This window comes from Cyprinus carpio, chromosome A8 (assembly GCF_018340385.1).
Source record: "Cyprinus carpio isolate SPL01 chromosome A8, ASM1834038v1, whole genome shotgun sequence".
Classification (NCBI taxonomy): domain Eukaryota; kingdom Metazoa; phylum Chordata; class Actinopteri; order Cypriniformes; family Cyprinidae; genus Cyprinus; species Cyprinus carpio.
Genome location: NC_056579.1, coordinates 9,218,036 through 9,232,565, shown reverse-complemented (window position 1 = coordinate 9,232,565; position 14,530 = coordinate 9,218,036). Strand labels below are relative to the sequence as shown.

General features: G+C 36.0%; 1 protein-coding gene across 2 annotated transcripts in view; it reads left to right on the top strand.

The window, feature by feature from the left end:
- Positions 1-6,685: 6,685 nt before the first annotated feature.
- Positions 6,686-14,530, top strand: part of LOC109087530 (E3 ubiquitin-protein ligase RNF220-like) — a 32,922-nt gene continuing 25,077 nt past the window's right edge. The window contains exons 1-2 of one of the 2 annotated variants that reach the window (XM_042761998.1): positions 6,686-6,985; positions 8,370-9,110. In XM_042761998.1, coding sequence (XP_042617932.1) covers positions 8,486-9,110 — 625 coding nt within the window. In that variant the 5' untranslated portion in view covers positions 6,686-6,985; positions 8,370-8,485. The remainder of the gene's footprint in view (positions 6,986-8,369; positions 9,111-14,530) is intronic. The other variant, XM_042761999.1, reaches the window with a different exon arrangement.

The window sequence follows — 14,530 nt, the reverse complement described above, 5'->3', positions numbered from 1 at the left end:
AAAGATTAACAAAATATTACATTACTATTTTCATTTAATTTAAATTTAAAATGGATTGGAAATCATTAATGGAATTAATAAAGATTATTTTATCCACTAACATAGAAAAGAATTTGTGTGGCAAAATACTCTGTAAAACTGCTGTAGTTTTATCCATCCAACAGCACTCTAATAATAGGTAGAAAAAGATATGCTGTCAACTTAACACAATTAAATATTTTGCAGATAATATTTTTATCATTTACTTGTCTTTGTTATCAAAATGACTTTTTTTTTTTTACATTCTACATGGGTCGGTAGATGTGAAAATGTATAAAACCTTTATAATGTAGGAAGGGGGTTGTTGCAAGGGGATCATCTTATTTTGGGGTCCTTGGCAACCCCGAGGTAAGAGGAAGAGGGGGCAGATTAAACTCCTTCATATGGAAGTTTAAGGAGACATGCATATTAATGACAGTGATGTGGCACATGATCAATGGCTTTTAATTGTTTTTTCTGGTTTGTGGATCAAAGTGCCATTAACTATTGATCTGCTAAAGAAAAGGCAACTCGCGCGCCAGCACTGGGTGAAGCCTGCCATACTGGGTATCAGGAAAGATACAAGAAAGTGGCAGTGTTAACAAGCCATACATCAGTGTCAGTCCTGGAGGATGCTGTTGTCTTTTTATGCACACCTGGTAGACTGCCTGACTGCACGCCAACTGCCACAGCAGGTGCTGCTGGGTGATAGAGAGAAATCCAAAATGACGTTTATTGCAGCAGCTTGTTATAGTGCACAACACATAACAGCACCAGAGATTCACAATTTAAAGATACTGTATGATTAAGAATATTATAAATCAAATACACCAAACAGCTTCTGTATTGTGGTGTTAACATTTTTTTCAGGTGAGGTATTAGCCATAAGACTAATTATTTGATGTGAGGAAATAAACCCAATTTTTATAAACTGCTCACCCAGGCTGCATTTATTTAATACAGTACAAAATACAGTATCAAAAAAGTAATATTATGAAATATTATTGCAATTTAAAATGAAGGTTTTCTATTTTAATAATTTATTCCTTTGATGGAAAAGCTGAATCACAAGAACCCACAAAAAACATTCAAATGCGATGATAGAAACATTACAAAAACATTGATTTGTTGCTCAAGAAACATTTCTAACCATTATCAGTGTGGACAACACTTGTGCTGCCTAATATTTTTGTGGAAACGATATATATGTTATAGGATTGAATAGAAAGTTCGAAAGAACAGCATTTTTAAAAATCTAAATCTTTTGTCACATTATAAATGTTTACTGTCACTTTTTATCAATTTAATGTCTTTGCTGAATAAAAACATCACTTTCGTTCAAAAAATTAATTAATTAATTACTGACCTTAAACATTTGAATGGTAGTTTGTGATTTCTTAAGTATTGTATAATAAAACTTCATGCTTAATTATTTTTTCCTGTTGTCCCACAGATATAGTCACCAGTGCACTGCAGAGAAGATCTGTTGCACAGAAAAATATAATACCACTACAAATGTCTGCCCTTCTGTATGACTGAATCAGTATACGCAATCACCACCCCCACAACTTGCATTTTCTCCTTCTTGTCTCCCTTTTCCCTTCCTTGAAATAGGCTGTAATCAGAAGTTTGTCAAGCACGACAGAGAAACATTTAAAAGGAGTAATGAAAGGAGATTGGGGAGCCATTGAAGAATAACACCCAAGCTGCTTTGCTACTGTCAAATTGCATCAGACTCTTGGTAATAGATTCTCCAGCAGACACTCGATTTCATTCAAAGGGGAGCCCTCTTTATCCCAGTGCATCAAATATTTAAACACTTGTATTAGAGACAGTGTCAGTTCCTCACCTCTGAGCCTAGGCCACTGATCCCCCCCCACCTCAGTTCTTTTTCACTTGATGTCACCCATTCATAAGGTTTTATCTCTTGCTCCGAAGCTGCATATATAGGCTTTCATTTCATTCCCGACACTTAAAATGGTATTAGCTCTTTTTTTTTTTACTCAATATTAGTCTTTGTTGCTGCCTTGACTTTTCGATTTCTTGGTGAACGGCTTAAGGATCTCTACAGAAAAGAAGATTGAGGAGTCAGGGTAGAAGAGGAGGAGGAGAAGAGAGAGAGAGAGATTGGCAGCAGCGGAGTGTTTGACTGACGCTGTTCAGACTCAGTCTAGCTTGTCAAATCTTTGGACACAAAATGAATTGGCATATCTGCTCCCTGCATAGAGATATCTTTCAGAGAGGCTGATGCCACAGAATTGTGTCTTGTGAACCGTTATGGTAAGTGCTGGATGTTCTGAAGTATCTTCAGCCTAACATTTACCATTTTGTGGATTCGACTCTCTCAAGAAAGTTATTAATTCACCCTCTTAAATCACATCAGATTGAATCTCTCGACATCTGGAGCTTTCCCACTCTCCTACACATTAGATCTACAAATTAGGAGAAGGTGCTAGACGACCCTCTCCTCCTTTTCATCTCCCTCTATTTTACCACTCCCTGTTCTCATTTCCTCTCCTCCCCCACACCTCTCCATCTCATCTCCATCTCTCCCAGCTCTGTCTCCTCCACCGAGGCCCCCATTAGTTTAGTGACCAACGTTGTATGAAAGCCAGCAGTAATACTGTCCCAGTCCTCAGTCGACTGTGACAGCCCGCGGTAATGCCGTCCCCCCGGCTGAGCAGATGGAGCTCTTCCATTAACGCCTCTAACATGGTGACACCTAACCCAGCCTGATATTACGCTGACACACTGATTAGGGGCCGGGAATAGAGCCGGCAGAGGTCCTGGACGACGGTAGACTAGCCGAGTGTGGCTTTAACAGAGCCAGACCTGTCTCCGCTGCCCCCGCACTCACACCGCCGGAATTGTTTAATTGGGACAGTGGCCGTGGGAGAGTAGATGGAGGGCATTGGAGTTTTAAAGGAATAGTTCACTTAAAAATTTAAATTCTCTCATTGTTTGCACATCCTTGTGCTGTTCTAAACTTGTTTGGCTTTCTGTTAGTGCTTGTGTTAACTTATTTGATTGTGCTGCCATATTTGATTTGTATACATGAGGTAAACAATTATTTGATTTGATTTGACTTGACAGAGAGTCAATAAAGAGGTAAATGTAGTCTTTTCATCACACAAAATGAGCATGTCACTTTGTCAAGTCATATATGAAAATATGGTAAAAAAAACTTTCGTGAAAGTCTTTCGAGTTTGGAACAACATAAGGATGAGTAAATGATGTAATTATTGAATTGAATTGAATTGAATTGAATTGAATTGAATTGAATTGAATTGAATTGAATTGAATTGAATTGAATTGAATTTAATTTAATTTAATTTAATTTAATTTAATTTAATTTAATTTAATTTAATTATTTTTTGAGTGATTTTTTTTATCTGATGTGCATTTGCTTATCATGCATATTTCAACTACATACATCGTTCTCACTTTGTCAAAACATTAAAAGTGAAAGTAATTTCTGAGTCTTTTTTTATATTTTTATGTACTTTTATAATTTTATTAGTTTTTTGTGTTCTTTTTTTGATTCTTCAATTTTGCTTTCATTTATTTTTATTTCAGTTTTACAGTTTTATTTCAAGTAATTTTAGTACTTCAATTCATTTAATTTAATTTCATTTGTTTGCCACGGGAACATTTCTTTTTCTTTTTGTTCGTTTTAGTTTTTCTTCTAATATTTATATTTTATTTTGGCTTTATTTCAATGAACAAAAACACATCTGAATACTTTTAGTTAACAGCATCAAATCAGAATGGAATTACAAAAATAATGTGTTTTCAAACATGTTTTCCCTATCTTTCATTGTTCTGACAAACAGGAAGTCTCTCCAAATTCACTCTGTTGGTTGAGCCAATGCTGCTACAGTATGTTAGACTGATAAGAATGCTCAAACAGCGCATGTTTTGTAAACAAGTATTTAACATTAAAATATTACTTCACCTTTAAGCTTTTATTAAAATTTTTTAGCTCTTCAGTGACAAACTGTCCATTCAAGTCACAGACAGGATTTTACACAGCACTGAAAATCTGAAAATAAAGCCCCACGACACATGCACAAAAAACCTAAGGGGTATTTGCATGTGATAAAAATAATTTGTATTTGATTTAAGAGTGCTGTCCTTGGGCGAGACAGTAAGGAGTTTCTATCACACAGGCTACACCTCATTGCATGTGATTATTCAACTCTCGGAGAGCCCCCTCTGCCCCAACACTTTCAGCCCCAAAATAATATCTCATATATGCATTATCCAGCCCCCATGGCAGCCCCCTCATTACTAAGGATCATTCCAGAATTAGATTCCATCCTTCCAATATTGGTTCCAAGAGCTGGTTCCTTTGTACTGTAGTCAAAGGTTAAAATACCAATCACGATTGCCCCTCAACTGATGGAGCCAGACATTTTAATATTCGCTTAGCTTGGTAATTGTGGAGGGACGTAATATCGTTCTTTCTCCTTCTCTGTGTCCTAAAGCTAACATGTAGGAACGTCAAAGAACAGAAGTGCGGCCTGGTATGTCTGTAGGGCTTTTGAAGACATGAATACAGGTGAGGATAATGACTTTTTCTACACATTTCCCCTACATTTGTGTTATAAAGCAATATTTAGTATGTATTTTTGCTTCCGGTAACAGTATGAACACAGTAGCCCAGTATAAGAAAGTTGGTCATGTTGTGTTTGTTTGGTGCGTTCCACCTTCCATCGTTAGGTGTTTCTGTCTGTAGTGATTGCAGGGCACTTTGTTAATCACTGCTAACACTGTGAGGAAGGGAGAAGACCGTTTGCGCTCGGCCAAGGAGTGTTTGTTGATCATTATTTTGGGAGTGTCATGTCAATGTCAGCCCTGTGGCGAGGAGAGAGAGAGCTTACAGAGGGAGGCGGGGAGGAGGAGGCAGTGGGTTTGGGGGTCTCAGCCCGTCAATGCCTTTCACTGTTACTCACTTCACAGCCCATACACTCCTGTTCAGCTCCCTAAGCTCTGGTTTGCTCCATGTCCTTGTCCGTTTTAGAAACCCTTATGCATGTGAAATTATTTTAGCACAGAAAGAAAATAAACTGTTTTTCTGTTGCAATTCTTGTTTAGAAAATACCCTATGATGTCAGGTTTTAAGACCATATTGTTTCCTTTCTGTTTTGGAGATGTGGTTGTGGGTTACTCTGAGTGAAAGAGAATGCGATGTGAATTCATAAACAGAGGTGCTGCTGGGACATCGAGGGGGAGAGAACAGGGGAGTATCATATTTTAACCTTTTGTTTCCTGGTAGCAGGCGCCAAGACTCCTGGGAGGAAGCGATCAATGATGGACACCATAATGCGTCTCGCTGTATTCGTTGTCACTCTCAAGCCTTCTGCCTGTGTTGGGAGTTCTTTGGTTCACACGCACACATATGCACAGATGGTGAGGCAGCGCAGATCACTTTGACACTTACTACAGTTCTCCATCCTGAGTCTGCCAATAATATCTTTCTTTCTTTCTTTCTTTCTTTCTTTCTTTTTTCTATATATATATATATATGCAGAGAAAAGAAAATAACATTTTATTTGTAACTCCTCCACAACTAAATATATGCAATTTATATAAAGCTTTCTGCCAGTGCATGCCATTATATGATGCATCTTTACCCACGACAAAAGACACTGCTCTCTTGCTTGTCCCACAAACTTACAAACAGCAATTAAACTCCAATTAGGTTCATGGCTTTGCAGAATTAACTGATGTAATTTGATTCACCACTGAATAAATGAATCTCAAGAAGAAGAGTAAGACTCAATATTCAAAAACATGCCTTCTAGCATACAAATTTATTCGTTTATTTTCATTTAAGGACTTGGATTATGAAGCAAGAGACTTAAAAGACTTTGTTAATGATCTTGGAAGTCATAATTAGCAGGTCTGAAACCTCTATTAAACTGTGATTTAATTTACTCAAGCTAAAACCTTAGTTCTTTATGAGAGAGTAACTTTATTTTATGTTCCCTCTGTCTATACGAACAGTTTCTCTTCTTAAGATAGAATGGCCAAAGTCTTCAGTAAATGTATGTGTATGTTTGTTTTTATTTATGCTTCCCAAGTCAAACATGTTTACATTAGTCTACCCTCTTCATTTTTTATTATATTAATATTGGTCAGTAAATTATTACGCTAATTTATTAACAAATGATTCAAAACATACTGAAACGGATGAAAAAAATTCTCAATTTATCATTCAACTGAACATTTAGGGTAATACGAGGGGGGAAAATAAGCATTAATGCTGTCTTACATTCAATAAGCCAAACTTTGTCACAGTTTTATATTTGTGGTACTGTTTACACTGTTTGTAATACGATAATTTACTCTGTGTGAAGGATGGCAGATTAAGTCAATTGAATGCTCCGCTAAAGGTGCTGTATGGCGTTTAACCAGCAGATGGATACCCGTGGTAGTGTAGTGTGTTAGTAATACACGTACAAAAGGTAGGCCTATGTTTGAGGCATTGGAATTTTTTTGGTGTTCATTTATAAGAATCCGATAAATTGACATTCACTATAGAGGCGCCGGATAGAGATCTACATTTGAGGAAATATCCAAGTCGGACAGGGAGGTGAAAGATGATAAATTCAAAGTTAACAGTGCGGGACGGGCTGAGAGAGAGAGAGAGAGAGAGCGAGAGAGAGCGAGAGCGCTCGCGCGGCGGTACAGTGAGCGGCTCGCCAGCTTTAACAGAAGTGCGCGCGGATCGGATGTTGACACAACACGCGCATCTGTATAATCTATATCACTAAACAGCTCCACTCCTTTAACCTCCGTGATTATTTTCAAAACCGTAAAAAAAGACTTCTTACGCGTCTTTCCGCGCTTTTTCTTTCAGTCATTGGCAAACTCTTCTGACTGGCATCACCTGCGTTCGAGCTTGGATAAAACAACAGTTTGATGTCCGAATGAGATGATAAAGATGTTTGACTACATTATTGTGAGTATTAAAATGAGTCTTTGTTTACTAGGCTATATTTGACTAATGTGATATTTGTTGGGCAATATGTTTTCGCAAGTGTTTCTTGTTGAGTTATGCGAGATGTTTAGTTTTATACGGATCAGTTTCTTTTTGTTGTCGTATGCTAAGCATTATGAGTTAACTTTTCTGGAATGCACTAAAACTTTGAGTGCAAGATGCATCAAATGTATTATTTTTTTCAAGAAAAGTTGTCTGACACCTGTGACCTGGACAATTTATAGCGCCTTCAAGTCAGAAAGTTGCGTAAATTTAACATCTGACAGCAACCGAATGGTAATATTTAGATAGAATTTAGTCTAAAGCAAATTTCAGATTCAGTATCACGTCACAAAGGCAATATTTTAAAACTTTGTTCATCGTCTCACACCACTTATGCGAACTATTGTAAAAATTGTTTTGTACTTGGAAAAAAAAAAGTTTTGTAGGCTACTTGTTTTAAGTATATTATAAACACAATGACAGGCACAAATAATAAATTGCTCCATATGTATAATTAATTAGCATTTGAATTAAGTTTTAAAGTTTTTTTTTTAATTTAGAATTTATTTATTATCATTGTTGTTATAATTGTTCCAAATAATTATTATGATGGGCTGTTGTTGGGCTTTTGTTGTTTTCTTTAGATACACAATTATTTCCAAATGACCGGGAGTGTATAAAAATAGCTCGTTATTTAAAACAATATTCGATATTTGAATTGTTATAAAAATGTTGAGTTACATTTTTTATGCATTTAAATTTAGCAATGCAAAAAGTTCCCTAGCGTCATGATTCTTAAGCTATTTAAAGTTGGATTTCCAAAGACAAAAATAAGAGTAATATTAAACATAAGGGAAGTGTAGAGCTATTTAGAACAGCAGCTCCAGCATCATGCATGAGACAGGTAGTCTAAACAAGAATAAATGAAACTTATCATTTTATGTAGTGATTTTTTTTTTAACGAAAATGCATTTAACCAAGATAATTTCTTTTGCATTAATTAGCTCAGCCTTTGTTTTTCTTTAACATTAGGGACATATGCTATTAAAAGACAGGCTACTTCTGTTAATATCATCTTGTTGTTTAAACTCACACAATAATATTGATCCTACATGCACTGTTAGGCATTTCTTTAAGGACTTATTTGTGGTCTAATTATTCTAGCCTCTAAATGTTTCTGTCTCAGTCATGTGTCAATTTTTATTTATTTATTTATTTTTAAAGAAAGAAAATGACTGTATGAAAATATAGACTTTAAGGAATGTCTGCCTGTTTACTTAACTGCTTTTCTTTTGACCACCAGAAGTTGTGTTCTTTGGTTCATATTTTTATTTTTGTAAATTTTTTTTTTTTTTGCAAACAGGTTTCAGTCATAGAATGACTGATCTGTAAGGCTCAAGTCTATAAGCATTGAGTCAAGTGGTCTTCGGTCCTCTTCATCACATTACATTGAGTTTGAGTGGACACTTTATTGCTCAAATGGATCTCCATCGGACAGCCTTTAAGATGGAGAACTCCTCCTACATGCCTAGCCCGCTGACTTCCCCTGCCCTCATGGTCCTGGCGTCAACAGCCGAGGCTGGACGAGATGCCTCTGTACCCTGCCAGCCCCCTCGGCCATTTGGAGTGCCGGTTACTTTGGAAAAGGACATGCATCTCCCGTTCCCCAGTGGCTCATACACCTTCACCTCCATGTATCATCGGCAAGGAGGCTTTTCTACTCAAGACTTTCCCACCCCTCTGCTCCACCTTCACCCACAGTTTGCTCCACCCAGTCTGGACTGCTCACCTCTGGGTATGCTCAACCACGGAGCAATGGGGGTCTTCCGGCCGTTCTCTTCCCCACCTGAGGAGCGTGATGCAGGGGCTTACCAATCTGCCTTTCTCCCTGCCAAGCGCTTGAAGGGCTGTATGGAACCAGAGGCATCACCCCACCTCCGCTACACAGATGTGGAGGGAAAAGATTATGACTTTGGTGGTGCTCATGTCCCTACTAGTTCAGCAAACACTCTGAAGGTAGCTGAGGATGCTGGGAAGAAGCTCTTTGGCTTGTCTGGGGTGTTGGCAGAGGGTTCATCTGGTCCAGAGGAGCACAAAGAACCAAGTAAGTATCTCAGATCAAATGAGATTCTTTGCCAGTGGGCGATAATTAAACAAATTGCTTTTATTGGCAATTACCAATTATTGGCTGATACATTGGTGCATCTCTGATATATATATATATATATATATATATATATATATATATATATATATATATATATATATTTATATATATACAGAGAGAGAGAGAGAGAGAGAGAGCAAAAACTCCCCCAAAATATTGGATTTTTTTTAAAGTGTAATATTTGAAAAAATATTGTGTGTTGTAAAAATATTAAATTATTAAAAATAATATGTATTTGATATATAAATACAATATAAAATACATTTTATATAATATGTAATAATTGTATATGAGATATATATACTGTATTTAAATATATATATATATATATATATATATATATATATAGTTTGTTTTGAAGATTTATATTTTTACAGAAATTATATTTTAATATATATATATATATATATATATATATATATATATATATATAGTTTGTTTTGAAGATTTATATTTTTACAGAAATTGTATTTTATTATTTTATATTTTATATATATATATATATATATATATATATATATATATATATATATATATATATATATATATATATATGATATTATATTAAATATTAACATTTGTAAATAGAATTTTGGGGTTCTTTTTGCCTTTTTTTAAAGGACAGTATAGTGCAGACAGGAAAGCAGACGTGAGAGAGGAAAAGGGAGAATGGGACAGCAGCCTAGAGCCCTTATATGTCTTGAGCATGTGCAAAGCCCACTGCTTCACATATCTAACATGTCTACTTTATTTTTTATTATTATTAAATAATTATTGGTGCTATTGGAATGTTTTAAACAATGTACTCATTAATACAGGACTGCCAAAGAGGAGACTAAGATCTTCAACTATTTTATGCGTGACTTTCTGAAAACTAAGTTTTGTTTGTATGAGTTTAGTGTAACTTACAGCTCCTGATTTTCTTATATAAGTCCCATGCAGTCCACAGATAAATGCCAAAAGTAGGCCTAGTCTTCCCAAGTAGGCTATAACCGGAAAAAGTACTGAATCACGAACAAATGATCTTGAGATGACAAAGGCGAAGGATTCGCAAATCTCTCAGCTCCAGACAACTTGTCAATGATAACGAGCAGGAGATGCTGCTCGGCAACCACGTCTCTGAGTGCGACACCTCCAGCTCAATATCGCCCCCACGCCATCCATCCTGATTTGTTGACAAATGAGTGGGAGAGAGTGTCAATCTGTGCTGTAAGGAGAACGTGGCTCCTTATTACCTTGCTCTGTAATTGGCCACCGAGGCGAAGGACCCCACGTTCGTGCAGCGCGGCGGGACGGGGAAAAGAGACGCTCAAGCTTAAATTCGTAGGACATAAGAACTCCATGTGGGGGCGGAGGGGTAGAACCTGCAACATGAAAGACACGACAGAGGGGGCCGATGAGCCACGCTATATCAGAGACGAATGTCAATAGGAAAAATAATGACTGACTTTGACAGGTAGAAGGGATATTGCAGGGAAAAAGAGCCCTACATCAAAGTTCTTTTAAAAAAGTTTTCACCTCATCTAGAAGTGGGTTACTGACATGCTCCTTTCTGAATGCGAGGGTAGAGCGCATATCCATACACCTCAATACACCAAATTATACTTGGTTGTGTATGTGAGTGTGTACTGTATATGTATACGCATGCAGTTGCATATTGGACCATACTGTCTTTTCAAAAAAATGTGTGTTTTTTATATATATATATATATATATATATATATATATATATATATATATATATATATATACGGACAATATAATAATAAAATATATATGATTTATTGTATTTTTTTTCTTTAGGATTCAGAAAGAGTTTGTGTGTTTTAAAAAATGATCTTTCACATAATTAGTAACATAAATAGTAACATAATTAGTAAGTATAGGTGTTGCAGTATGCTTGAGAATAATATAGGTTCAAGAACTGTAAATCAGAGTTTATATTCATGTGGTCTGATAACCGGTACGCAACCTCTCACACATGCTGTTGTGTCATCAGAAAGAGATCTGTCATTTGTCTAATATCTGACCCTTTGGCCATGACTCTAAGAACTGTGTTATTTCAGTGCTTGTCTCTCAAAAATGTTCAAAAGGACAGAGTATCCTCACAGCTGTTTAAACAGTTAGATCTGTTATATACTTTTCGAAGGAAAGATGTATTCACTTGGCTGAATCATGTTTATTTTCCTAAGGGAGGCATTTTAAAAAATGTTTTTTGTTAGGAGCTGATGAGAAAGAAAGAGCAACAGTAAGTGTCTGGGACTAGGCAGTGTGTGCTTGGCATAAACTTTCTCAGACAGTGTTCTTGTAGATATTTGCCAGTTCATACAGCATTGTTAGACTCAGAATGTAAGTGACTTGCTTTTCACTATTTACAGAGCTGTGCCTGGGTTTCTACAATAAGTTTATGTATTAATGGTATTCCTAAAGTCTCTTGACAGAATTTTGTGGATGGTAAAGGAAAATAGGTGGAAGACTTTTTTTGTCAATGCAATGAATATAGGGATGGAATGGAAATAGTAAGGAATTTTGGGTTCAGTATATAGTGTGTATATGTATATATGTACATATTTACACATGCATATGACTATATTGCATATGAGTATATTCAGTGAAATATGTATACTTGTGTGTGACTATATACTGTGGAAAGGTCATAGGCACATTAGATGCTTTGCAAATATTTTGTATCGTTTTCTTTAGTGTGCCAGTAAAATACCAGGAAATACCAGTTTTAAATTTCTAAATTAATTTCCAATTCATTTTTAAATATAGTAATCCAGTAAGATTTTTGTATGAACAACTATCTATGTATCTATCTGTCTATTTGTCTGTTTCTCTCTGTCTGTCTATCTATATTACACAGGATAAAAATCTTCAGTGATGGTGGCAAACATCAGGTTTTCAGTATGGCGGTATGTTTAGGTTTAGTTTGGGATCATATATTGTATCAGTACCACTCAGTCATCAGCAGACTCTCAGCAGAAACCCTTAGTATTATAAGCTTGACAAAGTGAGTTTCACGTTCTTGCTATCAATTACCTCAAAGTTGAACATGTGTTGAAGTTATGTGTTAATCTGATCCAGTCCTCTTTCTGTTAGACGGGTGATCAGTGAATGTGTAGAAATACATCTGAACTTTGTAGCAATTGTTGTTTTAATAAAGAAGATGGTCTTAAGTTAAGTGTTCCATTGTAATACAGGAGTGCTGTTCCATAAAATGTTCAGATTTCGAGGGTTTTCCCAGGAAACAGAGCTGTCAGTGTTTGGAATTCTGTTTCCAATTGGTTATTTGGACCATCCTTGCCAGTTTATCTGGAGGGATTCAGTGATTCACAGGCAGAATGACAGTTTTATCATTTAAGCTATTTGTTGTGTATTGTTTCTGTGCCAGAGACCGCTGTAAGATGTCTGGTTTTCATTGATGATGGAAATTACATAGATCACCTCATTCACAGAGAGAGACAGAGGCAAACAAAAGTCAGAAGATATAAAGCTTATCAGTGGGACAGTAACAGCTCCACTGACTGGTGCTAATTTATAACCAGAAAAATGCCCCTTTTTATTGCTGCTTATTAGTACAAATGAACCGGAATAAGCAGCCAGCTAATCTACAGCCAAGGTGAAGGTGTACATCGCCTTATTACCCTGTTGGGTTTGACTTGATTGCCTGGTGGTGAATTGTGGTGGTGAAGTCTTTTGTTTCTTATCATACAGCAGGTAGAGGAGGGTCAGTTTATAAATCTTCCCAGACCCTAAAAATGTTATCACTGCTTTGCCTGCTACTCCCTCTATGTGTCCCAAGAGAAGTTGATTCTTGTCTCTATGGCACTACTGCCTTTATGAAACATAGTGATTGGGTGGCCTAATTAAGGGTGCCTGTAAGGGACAAAAAGAGCATATGTATGAGCTACAGCTGGCAGATGGACTGTATTCAACTGGCTGCAATAGAGATCATAGATCTGGGGAGATTGTCCAGCAGCCTTAGTGTTGTATTTTTTTTAGTGTTGAAGGTTTGCAAGGGGCCATTTTAATATTTAGTTGTTAAATATAATAAAATGTGTAACATATGATTATCTAAGTTCTGAAGTGGGGCAAAGTAAGTGACAGTGCGACAACTGTATATTTCTAAAAATTTATTGACAAGCAGGTTTTGCAAAAAAGTCAGATGTTATATTAAGTTGTGTTATTTTTTGTATATAATATAATATAATACATATGATGTACATAAGTGTGAGATTTATATATTTTTGCAGGTGAAAACATCTTGTAAAAAAAAAAGTAGTCATTTACTTTCACTTATTCTGTCTGATGTTGAATGAGGCTGATGGAAGGATTGTGAATTTGAGGGGAGGTCTGTGCACCACCCATACGGTCTTCAGGCAAGTCCAGTCAGCCCAGCTCAGTTATTTCGTTGACGGTGTTTAGTTACTGTGTTTTTTCTGCTTAATTTGATAATTAAAATATTTAACACTATGATTGTTACATCCAGTTCAGTTTCAGAGTTTATGAATGCCTAATAGGTTTCAATTGCAATGTTTTGAATATTCAAACAGTAACCAGATGTGCAGACGTTTGTGCTGGTGTACAGAAATTCTGCTATGCAACTTGATTACATCAAAACGTTTGCTTTAGAATGGCGACTTAATAATGTTCTTCAGAAGCGTCTTAGACAGACAACTTACAGCAAACCCTTTTAACCCTTTAGCATAAAAAAATATATATTTCTTTTTGTTTTTGCTGTTGACTGCAGATCAGATGCATTAACATGCCTAACAAGGGGCCTATAGGCCCATTACTGGCAGGATCAACATGCTTGTCGTCTGAGGGCTTCACAGACTCTGGGGGCTCTCGTTAAAGCAGCGCTACTCCACCCAGGGCTTTTATGTGTTATTGGGAATGTGAGACAAATAAAATAAGGGCTTTAGCGGAGCTCAGTTAGAGCTACAATAACAATTTCTCACACCCCATTATTAACAAATTTCTGCACCTTTCTGATTTTTTTAAGTAATCCTGTGCAGATCAGTTACAGAATCTTTTTGCATTTTGATTTGGATTGTTTTTATTTTATATTAATCAGTTAATACGATTATTAATTAATCTAATTTTATAATTGCATATGTCATTATTTGCTCAAAAAAATCCCAAATGAAGTAATTCGAGGACATTATATAATTGTAGCCTTGGAAGTCAATATATCTTTTGTTTTATTTTCATCCATCTGTTTTTAAATGCAATTACATGATTAAATTAAAGTGTTAAAATAACAGGCAAGAGAAAATCTTTATTAAATGCTGTTTAATTAAGAGCAGTTTGGACTTATTTAGGCAATAGACAGCTCTGAAGTACATTGACAC